Source organism: Mastacembelus armatus, chromosome 1 (assembly GCF_900324485.2).
Source record: "Mastacembelus armatus chromosome 1, fMasArm1.2, whole genome shotgun sequence".
NCBI classification, from domain to species: Eukaryota; Metazoa; Chordata; class Actinopteri; order Synbranchiformes; family Mastacembelidae; genus Mastacembelus; species Mastacembelus armatus.
The window spans coordinates 22,120,957-22,142,991 of NC_046633.1; the positions used below are offsets into that span (position 1 = coordinate 22,120,957).

A 22,035-nucleotide genomic window follows, 5' to 3' on the forward strand; every position below is an offset into this window, starting at 1 on the left:
CTTTCTGCTGGCTACTTTCTAATAAATATCCTTGTCTTGGCCTACATGCCATGATACTAAGGTGAGGAGAGGCTTTGAAGAGGACAGAATGGAGCTATCATTTAGCCAGACATAAGGTGTAAGGCAAGGCAAGGTTACTATATTTAGCATATAAATCACCACCCTGATTCCTCTTGGCCTTTCACTAAGCTGCTGAGTGCTGGGAGGGAGGGCAGGTTGCCGCCACAGCACACAGGGGGTTTCCCTTGCTGTGTGCTATCTGTTAACACATCTGTCTACTAGCAGAGCTACAGATAATAGCTGACATTTTTAATCGTTGTCAGGGCGCAACTTGCCTTTTTTCACTGACTTTGTGTAAATGAATGTCATCTATCATAGCAGTAGTACCATGACTTTTAGTGTTGCTGTTACTGCTGCTTTATGCTCAAGGTTAACATCATGCAGTTTTCCTAAAAGGCCTACAGAAAAAAGGGAGGGTTGTTAAAAACAGGGTTGCAGAGGATTGCATCAGGAACGGCATTCGACATAAAATTTCAGCCAAATCAAACATGTGAATCACAAATATGACTTCCATACCGGATCAGTCGCAGCCCGGGTTAACAACGACCGCCACTGGTGCTGTTGACCTACAGGGTGCCAGTGGAAATTGGACTACTGTTGGTCGAAGAAGGAGAGGGGGAAGGTGTGTTCATGGGCAAAGAGAGAAGAGGAAGGACATGAGTCTAGGACTTAGAGTAGGGACTTTGAATGTAGGTAGGACTTAGAGTTGGTACTTTGAATGTAGGGACTTTGTCAGGGAAAGTAAGATCTTGGAGAGTGAGAGGATGCCTGAGGAATGGAGGAGAAGTGTACTGGTGCCCATCTTTAAGAAGAAGGGAGACGTGCAGAGTTGTGGAAACTAGAGAGGAATAAAGCTGATGAGTCACACAATGAAGTTATGGGAAAGAGTAGTGGAGGCTAGGCTGAGGTCAGAAGTGAGCATTTGTGAGCAGCAGTATGGTTTCATGCCAAGAAAGAGAACCACAGATGCAATATTTGCTTTGAGAATGCTGATGGAGAAGTACAGAGAAGGCCAGAAGGAGCTGCATTGTGTCTTTGTAGATTTGGAAAAAGCGTATGACAGGGTGTCGAGAGAGGAGCTGTGGTTTTGTATGAGGAAGTCTGGAGTGGCAGAGAAGTATGTTCGAGTGGTGCAGGACATGAATGAGAGCTGTAAGACAGTGGTGAGGTGTGCTGTAGGGGTGACAGAGGAGTTCAAGGTGGAGGTGGGACTGCACCAAGGATCGGCTTTGAACCCCTTCTTGTTTGCTGTGGTGATGGACAGGCTGACAGATGAGGTTAGACAGGAATCTCCGTGGACCATGATGTTTGCAGATGACATTGTCATCTGTAGTGAGAGCAGGGAGCAGGTGGAGGAAAATCTAGAGAGGTGGAGGTTTGCTATGGAAAGGAGAGGAATGAAGGTTAGCTGCAGTAAAACAGAGCACATGTGTGTAAATGAGAGGGACTCAAGTAGAGTGGTGAGGTTACAGGGAGTAGAGGTGAAGAAGGTGGAAGATTTTAAGGACCTAGGGTCAACAGTCCAGAGCAACGGAGAGTGTGGAAAAGAAGTGAAGAGACGTGTGCAAGCAGGTTGGAACAGGTGGAGGAAAGTGTCAGGTGTGATGTGTGACAAAAGAGTGTCAGCAAGAATGAAAGGAAAGGTGGACAAGACAGTGGTGAGACCAGCAATGTTGTCTGGTTTAGAGACAGTGGCACTGAGAAAAAGAGAGGAGGCAGAGCTGGAGGTAGCAGAGCTGAAGATGTTGAGGTTCTCTCTGGGAGTGATGAGGATGGATAGGATCAGGAATGAGGACATCAGAGGGACAGCTCATGTTAGATGTTTTGGAGAAAAAGCCAGGGAAGCCAGATTGAGATGGTTTGGACATGTTCAGAGGAGGGACAGTGAACACATTGGTAAAAGGATGCTGAGGTTAGAGCTGCCAGGAAGGAGGCCTAGAGGAAGACCAAAGAGGAGGTTCTTGGATGTAGTGAAGGAGGACATGAGGATAGTTGGTGTGGGGGAGGAGGATACAGAGGATAGGGTTAAATGGAGGCAGATGATTCGCTGTGGCGACCCCTGAAGGGAGCAGCCCAAAGGAAAAGAAGAAAGAAGAAGTGACAACAAAAGACCTTAACCAAAAGACATTACATCCCATGTGGTGTTCCTGAGGTAAGCTACCCTGGGCCCATAGCTGCTCAGTCTACAAGCTACCCCTGAGGGCTTCACAAAGACACATGAGTACGTTTTGTTCAGCTAGTTTGTGACTGAGCTAACTATAAGAATATAAAATCACACACAGCCTCGAGTCATAGAGACAAGTACTACTTCATCTAATTTCTGATTTCTATTAATGGTCACAGGAGCATAGTATATACCTGCACTTGAGTGAATTGTCCAATCTAATTGGTAATTATGTCCCTGTTATTCATGTCCAGTATAAAGTGGAGGCCAAGTCAAGCCAAAATAAAATTGTGACTTGAGTCATGCAGGTCTGGTTTCCTACTCTTCATAGCTGTTAGCAACAATTAAATTGTAACTCCTGAACAATAGCTTTTCCTTCACTAGCTATTAATGGTTATTTGCTCTATATCCGTGAATGTCCAGAAGCTTCTTGCAGTTGAATCAGGACTAAAATATTTCTCTTCATCACCCAACAAGAGTGTGTGTGCCATTTAACTCCAAATTGTTCCCAAACCAAAGATAGGTGCTGTACAAAGGTGACCTTAAAAAAAGTTTGGTGTTGGCACTCCAGCTGCTGTGCCATTGCTAACAATATGATGAAAAATATAATCTGGGTGCTGATGAAAACACCCAGTATGTGCCCTCCACCTCTTGACGACAGCATCCTAAGCTCCCGCTGTGGTTAGCAGACCTTCATGAATCCCCTGCTGTAAATCACACACATAACGAGCAAACACGCACAAACAGTAAAGACAATCCTTTGAGAACACTAATGTGTGTCTCTAATATTTGAATTGTTGTGATCACATTCATAAAGAGATGAAAATGCTGAACAATAATCCATACTCTTAAAATATACAAATTATTATTACTGTTTTATTATAAATGGCTGTTTAGAGAAAAGACAAACTGAACTCCAGCTCTCAGACCTTAGAGTCTTTTCAACCAGTTCTACTGATTGCCTTTTCACAGCTGGAGAAAATTGACCTCCCGGTTAATTCGGCACTCACACACACTGCAGAGTTTATTTCATCTGCAGCGTCAGATGAAATAGCCATACACACACACCATGAATGCTGTCCAGGGGGTCAGGAGAGGACAAGGGGTCTGCCATGGCTGTCACGTCGGCTGGAAGATGACTACACTGTTTACTACCTTCTTTGCCAACCTTTTCTCCAGCACGATAACAGGTAGGAAAGACTTAAAAAAGATGACCTGCTGGTTCATTTGGTCATGTTGCAAATGGTAAAAGCCAGAATAAATTGGCTTATCAGACACAGTCCATCTGTCAGGTGCTTAATAATTAAAAGAACTTCATAAGATGTGTTCCAAAAAGTTTTCTCTTAGCCAAAGTTTTGGCAGAGTCTTTTTTCACTGTAATGAGCCAGCTGACAGTGGCAATAGCTTGGCTGTTCAGCTCTTTCTTTCTTGGGTCTTTGCTCTGTTAGAATTGCAGACAACTCCATAAAAGTTAGCTATCATCCCTGCATCAGATTAGTGTCTGCAGCTGTGTGTGTGTTTAGGGATTTAATTATGGACTGGAGGAAAAATAATTTGGCTTCTTTAGCACTGAAAAACACAGGGAAGCCCAGGAGTTCAGCAAATGTACTGTACTGCCTGGTGTGAAAAAAAATGTGTGCACAGAGAAGAAAAAGAAGGAATAAAAGATTCACAGATTTATATTTAAAGTAGATCCAGATGCTGTGATGCACATAAATGGAGGTAATCTCTTATTTCTCCCTGCCTGTTTTTAACAATAAAATGGAAAATGAATCAGCAAGCAAGTCGATGAGCATAAAACCACTGGTTAATCAGGCGTCTTTCAAATCATGACGTTAGCATTGAATAAATAGAAGCAAGGCCTGAATCCTGGCCAGATAATAACAGGCTTGATTCAGTACATCTTTCTGTACTAAAACCAATTCCTACAGTAACCTTTTGGATCGCAAATAAAACAATCATCACAGTTCGTCTGATATTTAACTTTTCCACACTGATTCATTCTGTACTGAGGTATGAGACTAAATTACCTGAAGCAATAAAAACATGGCTGCAGCTACCTCTGTCCTGCCAAAGTTAATCTGCCACATGTTGAAAAAACTGCAGGACAATCACCTTTAATAAAACAGGCTTTTACACAGCTTAATGAGATGCAAGTGAACATGTAGTTACTTATACACAATCAACAACACACACACACACACACACACACACACTGAAAAATGTTACTTAAGTTACTCAAGGTACAGAAAAAGAAAAGAAGCAGGCTAACCTATCTTAACTTTCTATTTCTGGGCTTAAGCTTCTGTCCTATTGCTGGTTCAACTACAGGCCTCGCTGCTACATGTACATTCAAGTTTAGCCTTAAGACCCTCACAGGCTCTGTTTCTAGTGTTTTTGTGTGCACCAACATCCAGGACAGTTACAGCACGTTTGCATGTGTGACAAGACCTTAAGTATACCATGCCTTTACCTTGATGCCACTACATGTGCTATTAGCGTGCTCTGAACACACTAATGCTGTCAGTCAATCTGCAGCATCCCTTTGGTGAGAAAACAAAGGTAAGATCATGTCCAGAGTTATCAATTACTAATCTCAAGACAGTGTGACATTAATGGAAGTTTCTACAGCATACTGAAGTTAACTTAAGACAGTGGCTGCCTTAGAAATCACTGGTTTGCTATGGGAAATAGTGGTCAATGTAAAAAACCTACAAAGCCACTGGGTGCTTTCACAGTAAACACTGATACCAATGAGTATGGAGATGTCTTAACCCTAGTCTTAACACTAGTGAAGAAACCTGCCCTGCTGGATCTGTCACACTGGGTTGATTCAGGGTCAAGAGCAGTTCCAACTCTCCCATGTGCTAGCCATTAGTAATATTTAACATGGTTGGAAGCAAAGCTGGCTACCAGAGACTTGCTGTAAACAAACTTCAGAGGGATTGATCTGTTTTGCATCTATGCAATTATACTGCAGAATTTTAAGTAATGTGAACGTTTATTATTTATTTTTATGTGTGTGTGTGTTTCTCTATGCTTGTGTTGACAATTCTTTGGCCAACAGTATCACTGTGAGGAAAGTTTGGATCTGATTAGCTTTGGTACTCATCATAATGAACAAATGGGAATGTGATATGGGAAGTCCAGTGAATTCTGGGTGCCTCAGTTTTCTACGTGTATTTATGACAAAGTGTTTTATTCCCTTACATGTCATGCCCACTTTTCATTAACCTGCCTTGACTCCTCCTGAACTGCCTAGTGTGCAGTAATTGAACTTGAACTTAACTGGAAATAGATCAACTGAGCAGGTTGAGGGTCCAATGCAATTTAGCTGAGAAACTATTCTTCTGAATCTTGACTTGCTGACAGCACTTGAATTTCAGTGTGAAATGGAAACTCTAGAAAGATTCCTTTTATTCTCATACTGGGGAGATTGTCAAAAAGGCTCTGAGGAACAGAGGCACAGTATATCCACAGTATATTTGCTACAGAATTGAACAACATAAAATATGTGCAACTAAGTGTAACAGTATTGAGCAGGGGCTGCAAGTTAGGGTTAGTTATTAGCTGTTCTTTCATGAGGTTTTTGAGTTGTAGGGAAGAAAGCTGTGTTTGTAAATATTTTTAGATTCAGTGCAAGTCTTAGACCCTTTAGTTTATTATCCCCCAGAATAAACCAAGCTGCTGCAATATACATAAACTCAAATGTTATGACAGAAGACAAGGAACAGATATTAACTCCATGATCTGCAAAACCTGATCTGATGTTATTACAGGATAACTGAAAGTTAGATGATGAACAATTTACTTCACACACTGCTGATGACAAACTTCCCTGCCTGCAGTAAAGCCTATTCAACTGTATGCATAGAGAAGGAAAAGGTATAGTAGCCTGTTTTATTGCTTCATGCCATGAAGAAAGAAGAATAGTAAGTGAGTGTAGGGAAGAGACACATTGAACCTGCACCTTTCGTAAGGAATTACAAGCTTGTATGATCCATCCATCATCTATACCCACTTATTCCTTAACCAGGGTCCCAGGGATCTGTTGGAGCCTATCCCAGCTCTCTTTGGGTGAAAGGCAGGGGTCCACCCTGGACAGGTCACCAGTCCATCACAGGGCCACATAGAGACAAACAACCTCACACACTCACACTCACTCCTATGGGCAATTTAGAGTCACCAATCAACCTGACATACATGTTTTTGGACTGTGGGAGGAAACCTGAGTACCTGGAGAAAACCCACACAAGCACAGGGAGAACATGCAAACTCCACACAGAAAGGTCCCTGATGGGTTTCAAACCAGGAACCTTCTTGCTAAGCTTGTATCATTGTACACATAATATCCATACACAGTTGTTCATATATTGGTGTACGAAGGTAAAAATATGTAGCAAAAATATATAGAGTATGTTATTAATCCAGAAAAAACTATAAGCCTACTGTTGCCTACTTTCAGTACGTGAACCACAAGGGTCATTTACTTGATCCTTTTCTTTCCTTAACCAATTTTCACATTCCAGTGTCTTACTGTCCTGTTTTGTCTGTGTTTCTATCCATGCTGAACACTGTTCAATTATTTTTTGACAGATAATCAGAAATACTGTAAATGTAGAGTATGTGTGTAGCGTTCACAAGTTTTGAAGTAGCTTTTGGTTTCTGTCAACCACAAGTGATCAAAGAACAGATCATTAAGAACAGCTTCATTTTCGAAAGGGCAAGTGGATGACACCATAGAAAAATTAAGTTAAGACCAAACAGGTTTGTGCTGCATTAATACCAATTTTTTTTTTTTTTTTGTTCTTCCATGTGAAACATTTCCTCAGGACGTGATTCAGCAGTTCCCAGTGTACCCACCCATTTTCCCTTCAAACACACACACACTTCAGCGCATGGAAGCACTTCCACCTTTCAGCGTCATCTCCCCCCAGCAAAACCTTCATCAACCCTCTTTTTAGACAAGGATGTCACAGACCATTAGCAAGAGAAACTGAAAATCTGTTGGTGTTTGTTATGATCCCAGAGCATATAAATACCATCAGGAGGCAGCCCAGAGTACTCTACGCCACCACATCCCAGCTGTGACTGGAGGTTTTACTGTCACTTTCAAACTTCTTCACAAGGTATCATGACATTATTATTGAAGATAATCATTTCCTGTATGCACTGAAGAGCCTTGACACTAGAGGTGAATACCTCATATTAGCAAAGTGTTAACAGCATTCACATGCAACCTTTAGGGGCCAGTATTTCAATGTGACTTTCATTAACCAAGCCCGAACTGATTTAAAGTGTTGACAAAGATCTTAGCAGAAGGATCCTCATAATCCCATGAAGATAAAGCTGCGCTTGTGCAAGTAATGTAATTAGACATCAATGGTTGTTATTGTGTTTTCCTGTTTCTAGGGAAGCCTTCCTGAACACAACCCAAATACATAAACACACACATACATATTCAAACTGTAACAACAGCAACCAGGACTGCCTTTACTTTGATTCCCAGTACTTCCAGTATGTACAAGGTCAAAGCTCTTTTTGCCTGAAATAAAAGGCATACATGATAGCACATATAAGTACTATGTTAAAAGAGCAACAACCCAACTTTTACACTGTCCTATTCTAGTGGCTATGCTGCATAAATCTTCCAGGAAAGACAGTTCCACAGACTTGTTACAATTCATAGACTCCATAAACACATCCCAGACAGAATAATAACCTCTCATGTTCTTACTTTTTTATTTTTGTCTGTCACAGAGCATGGGAACTCATAAAATCTCATTTTCCTGTGTGCAGTTGGCTGTGTTTTAACTGACAAAAGCTTATTAAATAGCAATCTTTATTGTGATGAATTGTGTGATAATATCTACACATTTCATCAAGTGTGGGTATAAATCAAAGTTGTGAGAATGATATCTGCCCACACATTTGTTTATATTAGCTTCCATCCCCTGAGGAGACTTAATTCCCCCAGACTCGATGATGAGAAAGTTTAAGTCTCTGTCCAGTCAGTCTGCTTCATATGCAACAAACATCTAACTACGATGTACTATAAGTTCAACTGTTTGAACTTTATTACCAACAGCACGTTTCTCTTGGTATAGGAGAACAACCTTCGTTTTACCCAAGGAGATCCCTCTGAACCTAGATAGGAATAAGTGGGTATAGATGATGGATGGATGGATGGATGGATGGATGGATGGATGGATGGATGGATGGATGGATGGATGGATGGATGGATGGATGGATGGATGGATGGTATATAGATGGATGGATTATCCCCCAACAGTTGCAGTGTATCAGAAGGAGGATTTTCCAATCAGAGGAGGATGCAGCAGTACATTATAGCATTTATGCAGTTCTTTATGCTGTATCTGCATAACTATCTAAAAATTCTCTCACCTATGTCCTCCCACTTCTTCTCTTGTTTGTTTTCCAGTCAATCAGTAGATTATAAAGACGGTAATTGCTTTTTTTTTTTTTGCTTAATTCTGTGCAACTGGTGTTTATGTAAAGCTCAAGCGGTGTACTTTACACACACACAGACACACACACACACACACACACAGAGTAACAAACACATTATGCAGAGATGGGCTCATCTACAACAGTGAACACAGCTTGGCAAAGGAGGCCAAACTTCATTAGATGCACACTATGAGGAGAGCACATTCTCTTATTCCCTGTGGAAGGACATGAGTAGCTGTGATGTCTCCCTCCCTCTGCCCATTCTGCAGCCTGCAGCTATCGGTTCTCTACCAGCCATAGAGACGATCCCATCTTTCTGTGGCCATGTTTTCTTGGAAGCCACACAGCAGCAATAGCATGTGCTGGGATTCAACTTAGTAAGAGATGAGAGGCAGACTTACAGTACAATAACAGAGAGGTTATTATTTCACACACCATGGGTGGTTAGATGTGCAACTACAGAGCATGGATTGGACATTACTAAAACCATAAAAAGTGCTTTACAGAAACCACTACTAGATTTTAGTGTCCCACCACCAAAAAGGTTTTCTTTCTTAAAAACACAGGCCTGATTTAGTCATTGTCTTTATTTCTGAATTTGTTCTAAGAGATTTCTTCTGCAACAAACATATTTATATTTAAATATAAAACTTTAACTCAACTTTAACTCTTTTAAACCACTTGTTTTATTTTTATTGTTGATTGAAGTGAACTTGCTAATGTTGACGTGACTGTGTTGACAACTGAAAATGCCAATCATGTAGTAATTTATACAGTCAAGCATGTGAATGCCCTTCTACAGCCATTTACTACTGGCAGAAAGCTCTTTCTATATACTCAGAAAAGGTGTTTAAGTGGATTCCCAGTGGATTCGCTGCTTTGCAACACTGCCTGGTTGAGTGGTGAACACAATGACAAGGTATTTACAGACAACTTCTGAGGCCTGTTTAAAAGAGATGGCCAACACCCTTGCTAGAAGGAAACAGAGTATAAAAATACGGATGAAAAGCTCCATTGCCCATGACATCCTAAAATGCCTGTGGCGTAGATTATGTAATTTAGCTCCACTCTAATTTAATCTTATTTTCTATTCCCAGGCGGAGTCCTTGTACTGAGACGGTGCATGTCACAGGCCTTTTCACGACAAGTCCGATTTTTCCCAGACCTGCATGAGTCTGCCAAAATCATCTCCTCTTGTGCGATTTGCCCTTTTAAATATTAGATCACTCCTGCCTACGGCATTACTCATTAATATTACAAATTAGATTTTGCTCATATTAACTGTAGGCCTGCTTACACCTTATGACTCCATGCCTTTAACTGAGTACTTTAGAGGCTGATGTAGAGCATTACATTTTTGATAACATTTTGAACTGGCCGTACCTTTCATACATTATACAGACATGCAAAATGACACTGGTGCATTTTCTGGGGGTCTGTTTGAGTTCTGCCATTCTGCCATGTCATCCTCAGGTCACTTACATCTGTTAAAAAAGGCTGCTTAACTCTGTTACTCTGACTAAGCTATCCGTACACTGAACAGCCCGAGGGGCAAGGGGTGATTGTCTGTGCTTGTGAGTCAGGTATTACCCAAACGGCGGGGACCACATCACATCATCAGGACCCAATGCTGGTTCCCACCATGTTAATCGTTGAATATTACGGTGATGACTTATGGTTTAAGGTTAACGATGGATCAATGAATCAGTTAATGTAAATTAATGTAAAATCCCCATGCGGAATCAAAACAAATGTGGGTGTGCATGTGTGTGTGGGTGTGTGTGTGGGGGACTGTTTGGGAGGAGGGGGGAAATCAGAGCAAAAACACTTGCAGATTGGCCAGAGTCATTCATGCTGCACTGGTTAAGTGGACATCAATGATGCAGCAACAACACAAATGCAAGTACATCAAACCTCTCAGTTTCAACTGCTGAGCCCCTGTAGTGAAACAGGAAGCTTTTGCAGTATTGATGAGCTTGTCCTGTAAAGCTCTGAACCTGCTGGACCTGCTGGTAATGTTACACCTGGCAGCCAAATGAAAACATTTTGTTAAATTAAGTACTTTAATACATCTAGTTGATACTAGCATGGAATTTGCTTACAAAGCATAATAGTCTAGTGGTTATGTTTTACTTAAATGGTTACATGGTCAAGCTAAAATATTTTCATATGGAGCTTCACTTACACTGATCAATTCAGAAATGATTTATAAGTTTAGAGAAACCAAAAAAAGTAAATTTTATGCAGTTTCATTTTATGTTTCATTGCACTATGCCATTCTGTTTGCTTGAAAATGCAGAATTATGACAACTGGAGGCATGGACTATCAAAATAAATTTAACATTCATATGCTACAAATAATGCAACACATACAGAAGACAACTAGGTGTATTAAAACAGCTCTCAGTGCACTCATTTTTCATGTACCTTTTGCTGCAGAAATGTAACATCTCTCAAGATAGGCAGTGTTTTTGAGTTTTGAAGAGCATGTTTGTGACCCCACAGATACAGATTTCTATCCCTGTGACAATGGGGGATGAATAAAATGTTGATTCTTCCTCAAAAACAGTGCCATCAAACTGAATCTCAGCAACAACATTGACTGTGTGTTACTGGACTGGTTACATAGAGTAAGTCTCATGTGTGTGTGTGCTATCTGCAACCTGCCCTGCCTTCGAAACAACACCCTGAGGCATTTGCTGTGAGGTAGAATATATTCATGGTAGTCTTGCTGCATCAAGCCAAGCCTAGCTCCTTGTGATGAGATTGTTGCTGAAAAGATCTAGAGGCTTCTTTTGGCATCTTTGTGCACATTTTGTTTTTTCCAGTTTGGGAGTTATAAAACACAGACATGAGTCATAAAATGCAGGTAGCCTAGATACTGCAGATCTTCAGGATATTTGCTGGCCATGGGAGATATTGCCTTCCTGGATTACACACCCAGGAGGCAGCAAGCCATGTGATATGTGTGGTTGCCACTGGCAACAGTACTGCTAAGTGCACAGAAATGTACATTAAAACGGAGCATCAAATATTTTGATATGGTCAGTGATAACATACTAATGCATTTCTAAAAGATAGAGATTTGGTTCGTGGGCAACATGTGGTCACAGGAATTGCAGAAATTATAGAGACATTACATTATCCTGAGTGTCTGCATGAACAAAAGACAGAGTAAACACTCCACGTGAAGCCTTGTTTAGTTGGATGGGATCTCTACACTTTAGTTCCTCTTGTCCTAGGCACTGCTATTAGATCAATGTGTAACCCATCATCCTTATGTAGAAGCATCGAGAAAAAGAAAAGAATAAATAAGGGCTGATTAGCACCAACAAAATGCATAAGAAGACTGGAGGTGAGTTATGACCAGATAGCAAAGTCACAGTTAGTTGTTTATAAAACAGTATCAGTAAAGAAAATAATCTTGGAAACATTTGGAAAAAAGTTGGACTTTAGAGTCTTTTTTTTAATAATAAACATTTTAAATGTATCAGGGAAATGAATAAGGGGCTTCAAGTAGAATAACAGAAGTGTTTTGTTTGCAATTCAAAATTAGGGAATAGGGGTCACTGTGCACCTACAGGTCAACTATCTAGCTAACAATGAACCTGATATTCCTTTGCTCCTGGACTCCAGTGCCATGTTTGAATCAAGAATACCCCAACTCACACGATTATCTGCTGCTGTGGCTTCCATGTCATTTCTGGTGCCTCTATTTAAAGAGTCTGGGTTGATGATCTTGAAAGACACACTGACATATCTCCAGTTACAGAGGCCAGGCTGCGTCTCTGTAATACTCGGAGGTTATGTATACTCAGCAGGCAAGCAGGTATGTAAATGGAGTTTCACACTTAACAAGCAGGCGAGAGGTGGATGATGGCACATAGTTGATAGAAACAGGCAACAAGCAAACATGAGAGACATCACGAACGTCTCACCCAGAAGCTGATCTGTATCAAACATTTGAAATCATCTTGACTGTCTAGTAAAATAACTCATTTTAATGCAACAGAAAACTACATTATTGCAATATCCCCTCTTTTAGTTTAATATGCTGATTAAATGATTCCACAGAAAGCTAATATAAATTATGTAATAAATAATAATTAAATTATGATCCTTTTTATCTTTTTTGTGTTTTTGTTTTTTTTTTTTTTTTTTTAGGCAGTTGCGGGCAGCCAGGTGCCGGTTCAGTGAAAATCTCTTGATCTGGCCTAGACAGATGTGGGTCTGTTGGTTCAGGCAACCATTCCTACATTTCCCATCTGTCTTGGCTACTCAGCTTTTATATGAACTCAGTCATGGTGAATGAATTACAAATATTGTTTAATCCATGAACTCAACAGGCCTTCTGTAAGTAAAGGTTAAAGTCAGTGTATTATCAAGTCACACTCTTGTTTAGTTTGTCATTTAGAAATTTTGTTTAGTTCTAGTCTGTTTTTCTTCAAGTGGTTGGAGACTGTGACTCAGTAAGTGGAATATTTAAATTACTTTTCCCCGAGATGGCACCTAGTGATTTGACTAGAACGCTGATATTCAATGAATTGAATTAGCCACCTGCTGCTGCTCTGATTCAATCATGGATCAACTGAATTAAACATCTGAATGAGCTTTGGATAGATACCACTAGAGTAGAAGATTAGGGGTCTATAATTTGTTAGTTTTTTTCACTTTAATCATTTAGCTGTGGTCTGTATTATGTGAGCAACAAGGGCTGATTCAATCATGTCAACTACCTATACACTGTTCAAAGTGACATAGCAGTAAATTGCATTCAAGATGCTTAGAAAGAACAATTTTTTAGGCTTCACTGGTCGCTCTGCTGCAGACTGCTATTTCACAACCCCACAAAAATACAAGGCAGCTCTACAACTGTCAAAAAAGCCACTGCATTAAAAAAGAGGAAGGTCTGGATGGCATGTCTACATATTGATTAGTGTATGTACAAAATAATGACAGGAAAAACATTGCCTCACTGAAAAACACACAATGGGCTTTGGTTACTTACATCTGTGTCAGGCCCCTTATCAGCCCCAGGGCAGGAGAACGTGACAAATTCATGGCACCTCTTGTGGACCACAAAACAGCAAACTGTAGGGCAAGAAAAGAAAAGAGAGGCGAGTGGAAAGATGCAGAGAGATTCAGAGAGAAATGATTGAGACAGATGGATAACAAAAAAGAGAAAAAGAGTGACATGGTTAAAATACAGTACATCATTGTTGATTGATATACAGACAGACAGCAAAAAGACAAAAAGAGACAGAAATTTGATAACACTGAGAGGATTTGGAAAAAACAAAAAAAACAACTCATGTCTGGACTAGGCTCCTTATTCTGTACCCAGATGGCCAGTCCTGTCAGCAGGCTGACTGCTCTTATTACAGAGTACAGTGCCACCTCCTCAATGAGAGGACAGGAGCTAAGGCACACACTACATGCTTAAATGTAGACAAACACACATGAAACAAACACAATTACTGAACATGTATCTACAGCCAGGCCTACACACATGAATACATCTGTGCCTACACACTGTCAGAGCACACAGTGTAATTCTCATGGTGTAAGTGTCGGTCGGTGACTGCACTGCAGCCTGCAAGCAAGCAGCCAACTCAGAGCAGGGGAAGGCGCCTGTTAGTGGCTCTCAGGAACCAGCTGTCACCAGGATGAGACAGGGCGACGGGGTTAACTGTCTAAGTCGGTTGGAATAAATAACAAAAGCTATACATCCTCAGTGTTCTGTACGAGTGTGTCCAGGCTGACGCTTGTTCATCACACTGAATGAGGACACATAAATCGCAGTCTAGATAAGTCTAATTCTGCTCCTCTCTCCTTCTGATAGACAAGAACACCCCTCCCTTTCTTTCTAAAACTTCATGTTTTCAAGGCTAATACTTGCAGCATGAGATGAAAGCATCTGAATTGGTGGTTTTCAATACCCTTCACTTTGCACTGACTAACTGAGTAGACTCCATTAGTGGTTTGTGTTGCATCAGTGATGTATGAGACAAGTGAGTGTGTGTCTCATACTCTTGCACATACATTCAGCTACGGATCATGTCTCATCTTTCCACTGCATTCCTTTCAAACAGCTCCACACAAACACAAATAAAGGAGCACTTAAGATGAGCGTGCTGCCCACCATGGTTGAACAGCACTCAGACTTCCTCAACAGTAAATCCAAGAAAATGTATCAGACAGACATGCAGTCAGGTAAAATATGCGTAGTATATGTAAAAATATAGTGGAGATGACCAGTGGAGATGTCATCGTCATCAAACATCATTTAAAACCATTCTTTAGCATTATTATACAGACCAGCCAAACTTGAACTGTGTATTGTTACTAGTCGAACTGCGATTTATGTGACCTCATTCAGACTAAAACTGCATGCAAACACAAACCAAGTAATGACAGTGCCTCTGTTAAGATTATGGTGATTATTTTTGACACTGTTGTTTTGGCATCAGTCAAACACTGCACATCCATCTACCATCTGTCCTGTCACAGAGCTGCCACCCCTAAAAATATAGAATAAAGTCAGCTCTTTATGAATATAACACCCCATCATCAGAGCACATATGGGTAACACTCGCTGAGTATGTATTCTGCATTTAAAGCTGAAACATGGGTCATAAATCAGGTTTACCTGCCACACTTTTCTTCATAAGTCATAAATCTGTCTCCTCAAAATGTGCATTATCACCAAAATATCCAACATGTCTGTCCTGTCTACATTCTTTCTCGCTCTTTGCACTTGACTGTGGTCAAGCCCAATCTTGTCCACCATCAGGACACAACCAAGGTCAGGTCTGGTTAGTACCTGGACAGAAGCCCACTCTGGAATACCATGTGCAGGATAGCAAGAGTTGGGTATCAGTCTAGCAACCCATTTCCATAGAAATCGCACTGCTACAAAAACGAGCAAATGAGCATCTCTTCTAGAAAGACCTTTTCACCCGACGTGGTCAGGAAATTAGAAATGTGAAGCTCTGATAAAAACAATACAATAAAACATACGAATGTACATTTTCAGTTAAGATATTTTCATTTATAATTCTAGTAATTGTTATTCTATCTTAGGGTATACACTATGTTCTCAGTAGACCACTGTTACTATATGTGGGAGCAAACACCCGGTTAGTGTGACAGACAATGCTTAGGTCAACAGGATCAATATTTGGATTTCCACCCCAGATACTCCAGAAATGTGTCTTTTTGACAAACCTGTCAGCGTTTGTCTTTTTGCACGAAAGCTGTCAGAGTATCGACCTCAGTGGTTTCCTTGCTAAGTGCATCATAAATATTTGATTAATATGGTTTGCAAAAGATGCATCTGAACTCTTCATGCTTTTTAATAACTTGGCAGGACCTTCCAAGACCTTGCCAGTTATCTAAAGACATGTTCTTCTGCTTTCCAGCACCATGGCTACAGTTGTAAATATTCACACAGTAGCTCCAGTAGAAATGAAATAAATCATAGTGGTAATAGTTATTGTTGGGATAATTCACTTTTCCATCTCAGAATTCACACGTAAAGGGTGCAGTAATTGATCACAAGCCAGCTAATTCTATCCATGATGATCAATAATTAGAAATTAAAAAGATATATATACATATCCCAGAGTTTTGCCTGTATCTGTCTGCCAAAATGAGCTTATTCAGACAGAAAGAGCATTTCTAATCTATAGATACACTGTATGAAACAATAGAGTCCGTGTTCCCAACATATTGATATTATGTTGGTATCCACATGTATTTTAATGATGCCAAATGAATGCAGCCCCACCACACACACACAATCACCTCAGTCAGACCACCACCTCATGCCTCCTAGCTCCACTGCTGCCAACCTACAAACCAATGGGTCATAAATCTCAATGATTCAGTGTTTCCATTATTCATCCAACAGTAAACAGTCGATGGTGATGTGAGAATTTTATCACCTCAAACACATATGAACACGTAAAGTTCTCATTTCCAGACAGGATTGGCCTTCATCTCCAACAGGGTGGACTATTTTAATGGACTCATTTATTGTTTTCCAAATAGTTTTAACAAGAACCAGGGGAACTGAGCACATCCCTCCTGTTATTAAATCTTGACTCTGACTACATATATACAGAATACATTGGATAGGATCAGGAATGAGGACATCAGAGGGACAGCTCATGTTAGATGTTTTGGAGAAAAAGCCAGGGAAGCCAGATTGAGATGGTTTGGACATGTTCAGAGGAGGGACAGTGAATACATTGGTAAAAGGATGCTGAGGTTAGAGCTGCCAGGAAGGAGGCCTAGAGGAAGACCAAAGAGGAGGTTCTTGGATGTAGTGAAGGAGGACCTGAGGATAGTTGGTGTGGGTGAGGAGGATACAGAGGATAGGGTTAAATGGAGGCAGATGATTCATTGTGGAGACCCCTGAAGGGAGCAGCCCAAAGGAAGAGAAGAAGATTGCAACATGCTACTGCTAGTTTATATACAGTAGCAGTTAATAATATAGGACCACAGTACATCTCTGATCTCCTGGAAGAATACAAACCTAGCAGAGTTTTTGGAAGAACCTCAACTGAAAAACAAACAGGGTGAAGCTGCTTTTAGTTGCTATGCTGCACACATATGGTTGTTAGATGTGCATAAACTCTCCTCACTTTCAGATCTGAACTGCAAAATGCTAATGTTTTCCTGTGCCTTTGGTTTCTCTAGTGTACTTTTGTTTCCTTTGTTACAAATGAGGCAACTTAGAACTTTTCAATTATCTTTTATATGTTTTTATATGCATTTTATTTTTCATTTAGTTTCATGTTTTATCTTTATTTTGTTGTAACTTCTTGTATTCTGATTTGTTTTGCTTATTGTATTTAATGCTTTTCTTTGTGTATATAAATTACTTTGAGTTATAATAAATACCTCATTTCAACTTGTCTAAATGGATCCACAGGGTGTTCCAGTGAGCACTAATAATACCATAGTTTGTCTTTGTCTTTCTGGGTTGCTAGTTTCTATTTAGCAGTCAGTGCTCATCAGCAGTGCTCAGTGCTAAAGGTTTTCTCTTGTTTCTGCCAAACAAAGCAATGACTCTGCTGTGTATTGTGTTTACTGCATCACATACTTTACATTGTTGGTTTTCTCGTGTGAGAAACAACCACACAATGGGATTCAAAGGTGCTTACAAAAAAACACTTGATTGAACTGCATATAACTAGAGGCTGTATGTAATAGCAACTAGCACAGCATGTTAGCAGTCATTCTACATTCTGATTTGTACCCACAGAAATTACTAATCATATGTGCTTAACATCTTCAGCAAACAGCCAAATCTGATTTCAGTTAGCGGTTGACATGAGTGTGTTCTATTTTGACACTCCAGTCATGCTTTGTTGGCTGTTTCTCTTTTGTTTTTCAATTCCTGCCTCTTTGCACGACCCCTCAAGTTCAATTGCCCAGTCCAAAATCCATAAAGCAGAGTTTTCTGTCTAGAGCAACTGGCTTCCGTGACATGGAAACTGTTCCTCCTAAGGGTTTATGGAATTGCTTTGAGAGACAATTCATAAAGGCAGAGAGAGGTGATACAGAGGTGTAAAAGTGAGATGCAAAGTGACATAAAGAAGTAGGTCAGTAGATGCAGGGCTGAAGATGAAGGCGGTCCATGCTTATCAGCTGCTGCTGTTCTCATTAGAGCTCAGCCGCCTGTGATCAGTTGTCCCAGTCGTCTTTTTCAGCAGCAGATAGAGGTTCAGCACATGCATCACCTCTGACGCCATCTTAGGGAACAAACCTGATTAGGTGGCAACTAACTAGTTTCACACTAACTGCATCCCTGTCAGAGGATAATATATTCTGTATTTCAACAGAGGAGAGCGTTGATTAGACTGTTGCTCATGTAAAGTCATTGAGAAAGCTACTCAGCCATAATGATGCTGTAGCAGACAACCATCACACTGAGGACACCACCATCCAGTGAACCATTTTCTATTAAAAGCTGTTATTAGGAGCTGTTGGATTAAAACGGGGAGTTTGGGGACAGACAATTTAATATGAAGCAATACAAATTCCCTGAGTTATGTGAGTAAAAGAAGTAAAAGAAACACCTTCTTAAATCTTGCCAGAAATGAGATTTGGAGGATGTGAAGTGTTATCTCTGACAAAAACTTGGTCACCTTTGAGAGAGGAAAGCAGCAAATTTGTGATGTTTCCAATGGGTTTGTTACAATAACTGGAGATATTTGTCTGCTGCTGACCTTATAATTTCTTTACTCTCTAGACAGGACAAATTATACAGCAAGTGAGATCATAATGAGAGTTTTCAAATCAGTGCTTATTGCCTCCCAGCACAACACACAGTGAAATCATTTTCTTCCCAAAATATAACATATCTCATGCTCGATATTACCCCCTCTGGAAAATCAATTTCCTCCAAATCCTTTGCCTGTCACAAGTTGATAGGAGCAATCTCCTAAAGTTTTGTCTTGAATACAGACAGGGAATGAGAAAAAAGGGGAGGATTTGTATGTAGATGTGATTTACTGCCAAAGTGCCTCAATAATATAAAGAAATTGAAAGGGATAAAGCTTTGAGATCCAACTATGATGAGGCCCAGCAGCCCACTGGTGGCCTTTCTCTTCCCTTTCTTCTCCTTTACTGTCTGAACTATCTTCATCACTGTCACCAAACAATAACTCTGAAAAAGTTATTACAAAATCTCATTACTTACAAATGGTTTGGATAAAGTTTGCATTCACTGCTATAGTTTACAGACACATGCCAAGCTTGTCACATTAGAGCTCTGCCAAAACAGAGCAGGATTTAGATAACAGCAGGGTTTAGTAAGGACTGTGCCCCTACACCTTAAAATAAGCAGCCTTATAGGGAGGGATAGTGTTTACATGGGAGAAAGGGTAAAGGAGAAAAAATAAGGCCACTGAATTGCTAATTCTGTGATGGTCATGTACTGAAATATTTTCCACATGATGACTCTATTCCCTGTCAGGGTAAGCTAAAGTTTAGTTTGTCTGGCTGTTAAGGCTGACAGCACTGGGCATCGCTTGTCGTTTGAACCGTAGCCAATGGTATCAAGTATCAGAGGTCATAAAAGTAATACTATGAAATAGAATGAAAAATGAATAGCAGCATTACTGTGATCTTTGATTTGTTTTCTCGTTGAGGCTTCGGTCTAACATCTATCTCTTCTAAGTAGGAAGGGCTGTTGTGGATTAGTGGCAGCTATTGTAGAGACTGATTAAATTCCCTCTCCAATTCTCTTTAATGCCATCCATCCAATACTAAAAATCAATGACCACTTGTACTCAAAGAGTCTGCATTAAATTTTTCATTGTCATGGAAATATAGCAGCTGGTTTTCTCTAAAATTCTGTAATGACTGTTAACTGTAAACCAAGCTTCCTTTCTGCTGCTTCAATAATTACAGTGTAATGCAACTATATGTTTGAGACTGCCCTCCCATTAAAAAAGAATAGAAATCCCACAGGTCATTTATAAAACCAGTGTTTCTACTATTTGTGGTTAAGTGATATCTATCGGAACTCAATCTCTGAACTCAATATTAGGAGGAAAATTTGTTTTTGTTCAAGCTCATAATATATATAGTAAATATATAGCATATGTACTGTGTAGCATGCAGCTTGAGCATCAGGGTATAGAGCTTAACATATTGTAAATACAAAAACACTGACAAGTAGGGTTCAAAACTGGGAAACAACAGAGTATGAAAACTTGATATTTAGTGGTGACAAAACCAAAAAAAGTGTATTAATTATCAAATAACGAAGGTTCAATGACAATAACCCTAAAAGGTAACATCACAACAACACAGAAGAATTCAGAAAGTCTTGCAGGTAATGGCTTACTTGAAAATACAATTAAATATATTCCAGATAAGTATATTTCCATTCCAATTTCCACCTTCATTCATACACAATGTGTGCATTAATCACATATAACACATATCTAAAGTATTTTTTACTTACAGACACACACATGCACAAAGGGTAAGAAAAGGAAAGTGTATTTGTTACTAATGAAGCAAACCTGTAGACAGAACAAAATCCAATGGTGAGTTTGTGTTGTCCTTAAAGTGCCCACCTTGCTAAATGTAAGAGGAACATGGCCATACTGAGACAAAGAAAGAGGAGCTATAATAACGTTTTTTATTATAGCTAAAACAATGTTATCATAAGAAATTAGGGACTATATCTTCCTGCAAGAATTGAAGCCAAGGGCTTTTAACGCAGTGAAGCCACTGTCATTGGTGTGAGAAAGAAGAGCAGCAGTGAGTTTTCACAGTGGGGATGTAGAAATGAAGACGTTGCATTAAATGCAATTTTTACTCTCACATACAGAATAACGGTTACGTATTGTAACCCAAGATTCACAGAACCCAATCATCGTATCTCATTACGTAATTAATAACGTATCGTAACCAACATTCTGTCTCATGGGTGCGCAGCCCTCTGGGCTATCGCTATGGGTCAAAGCAATAGCCAGAAATACTCTACGCCTCTCTGGGACCGGCCACCCAGGAGAAGAGTCCGAAAACCAAAGGAAATGCGAGTAACCGCCTGACCCGAAGTGAAGCAAACATCAGGTGGGCTGCATAAGCACTGGTTTCATATAAAGCTGAAAACAGACAGATGCCTGTCCCGCATCCGTGTAACAAAACATGCCTCCCGGGCTTGGCAGCCTAATTACAACTGGGAGGCTGTCAGGACAGCGTGAGAGAGGGATGAGCTCGCAACATCCCGCAAATAGAAACGCACGAAGAAACACGGGGAGGCCCACGAGGCAAATGTCCCCGCTGACCAACGGTGCAGGAGAGCCGTGGAGGATGACACTCCTCTAGTGGAGTGTGCACGGATGCGACCGGAGGCTCCCTGCCCAACGCGGAGTAAACCTGTGCAATGGTCTCACATAGCCAGTGAGACAAACGGTCTGCAGAGAGGGGGGAGCCCAGCGAGCGCTCTCTGTAGTGAACAGACAGGCTACGAATGACGTCACTCTGCCGTGCGTTCTACGTAACATGCCAGAGCGCGCAGCTTCCTCCGCGGACGCGTGTTGAGGGGGAAAGAAGCCCTCCAGCGTGATCACTCTAGATCTGAAAGAACTAGTGATGCATTTAGGCATGTATGCAGGGTTAGGACAGAACTGCCACACTGCGATCCTCCCTGATCTGATGACAGTCCGGGGATACTGATAGGGCCGACAGATCGCTGAGCCTCTTTGCGGAGGCTAACGTCAGCAGAAGAGAGGTTTTACCCGATAAAAAACAGAGAGGGACCTGCTGTAATTGTCTGTGAGCACGTGTAAAACCACTGCGTCCCATTGCGG

General features: G+C 40.6%; 1 protein-coding gene across 4 annotated transcripts in view; it reads right to left on the reverse strand.

Annotated features, from left to right (window-relative positions):
• The window catches only part of prkcaa (protein kinase C, alpha, a), a 124,956-nt gene that overhangs the window by 60,733 nt on the left and 42,188 nt on the right, over positions 1-22,035 (reverse strand). For all 4 annotated transcript variants that reach the window (XM_026304169.1, XM_026304168.1, XM_026304167.1 and 1 more), the window contains exon 3: positions 13,704-13,786. In XM_026304169.1, coding sequence (XP_026159954.1) covers positions 13,704-13,786 — 83 coding nt within the window. The remainder of the gene's footprint in view (positions 1-13,703; positions 13,787-22,035) is intronic.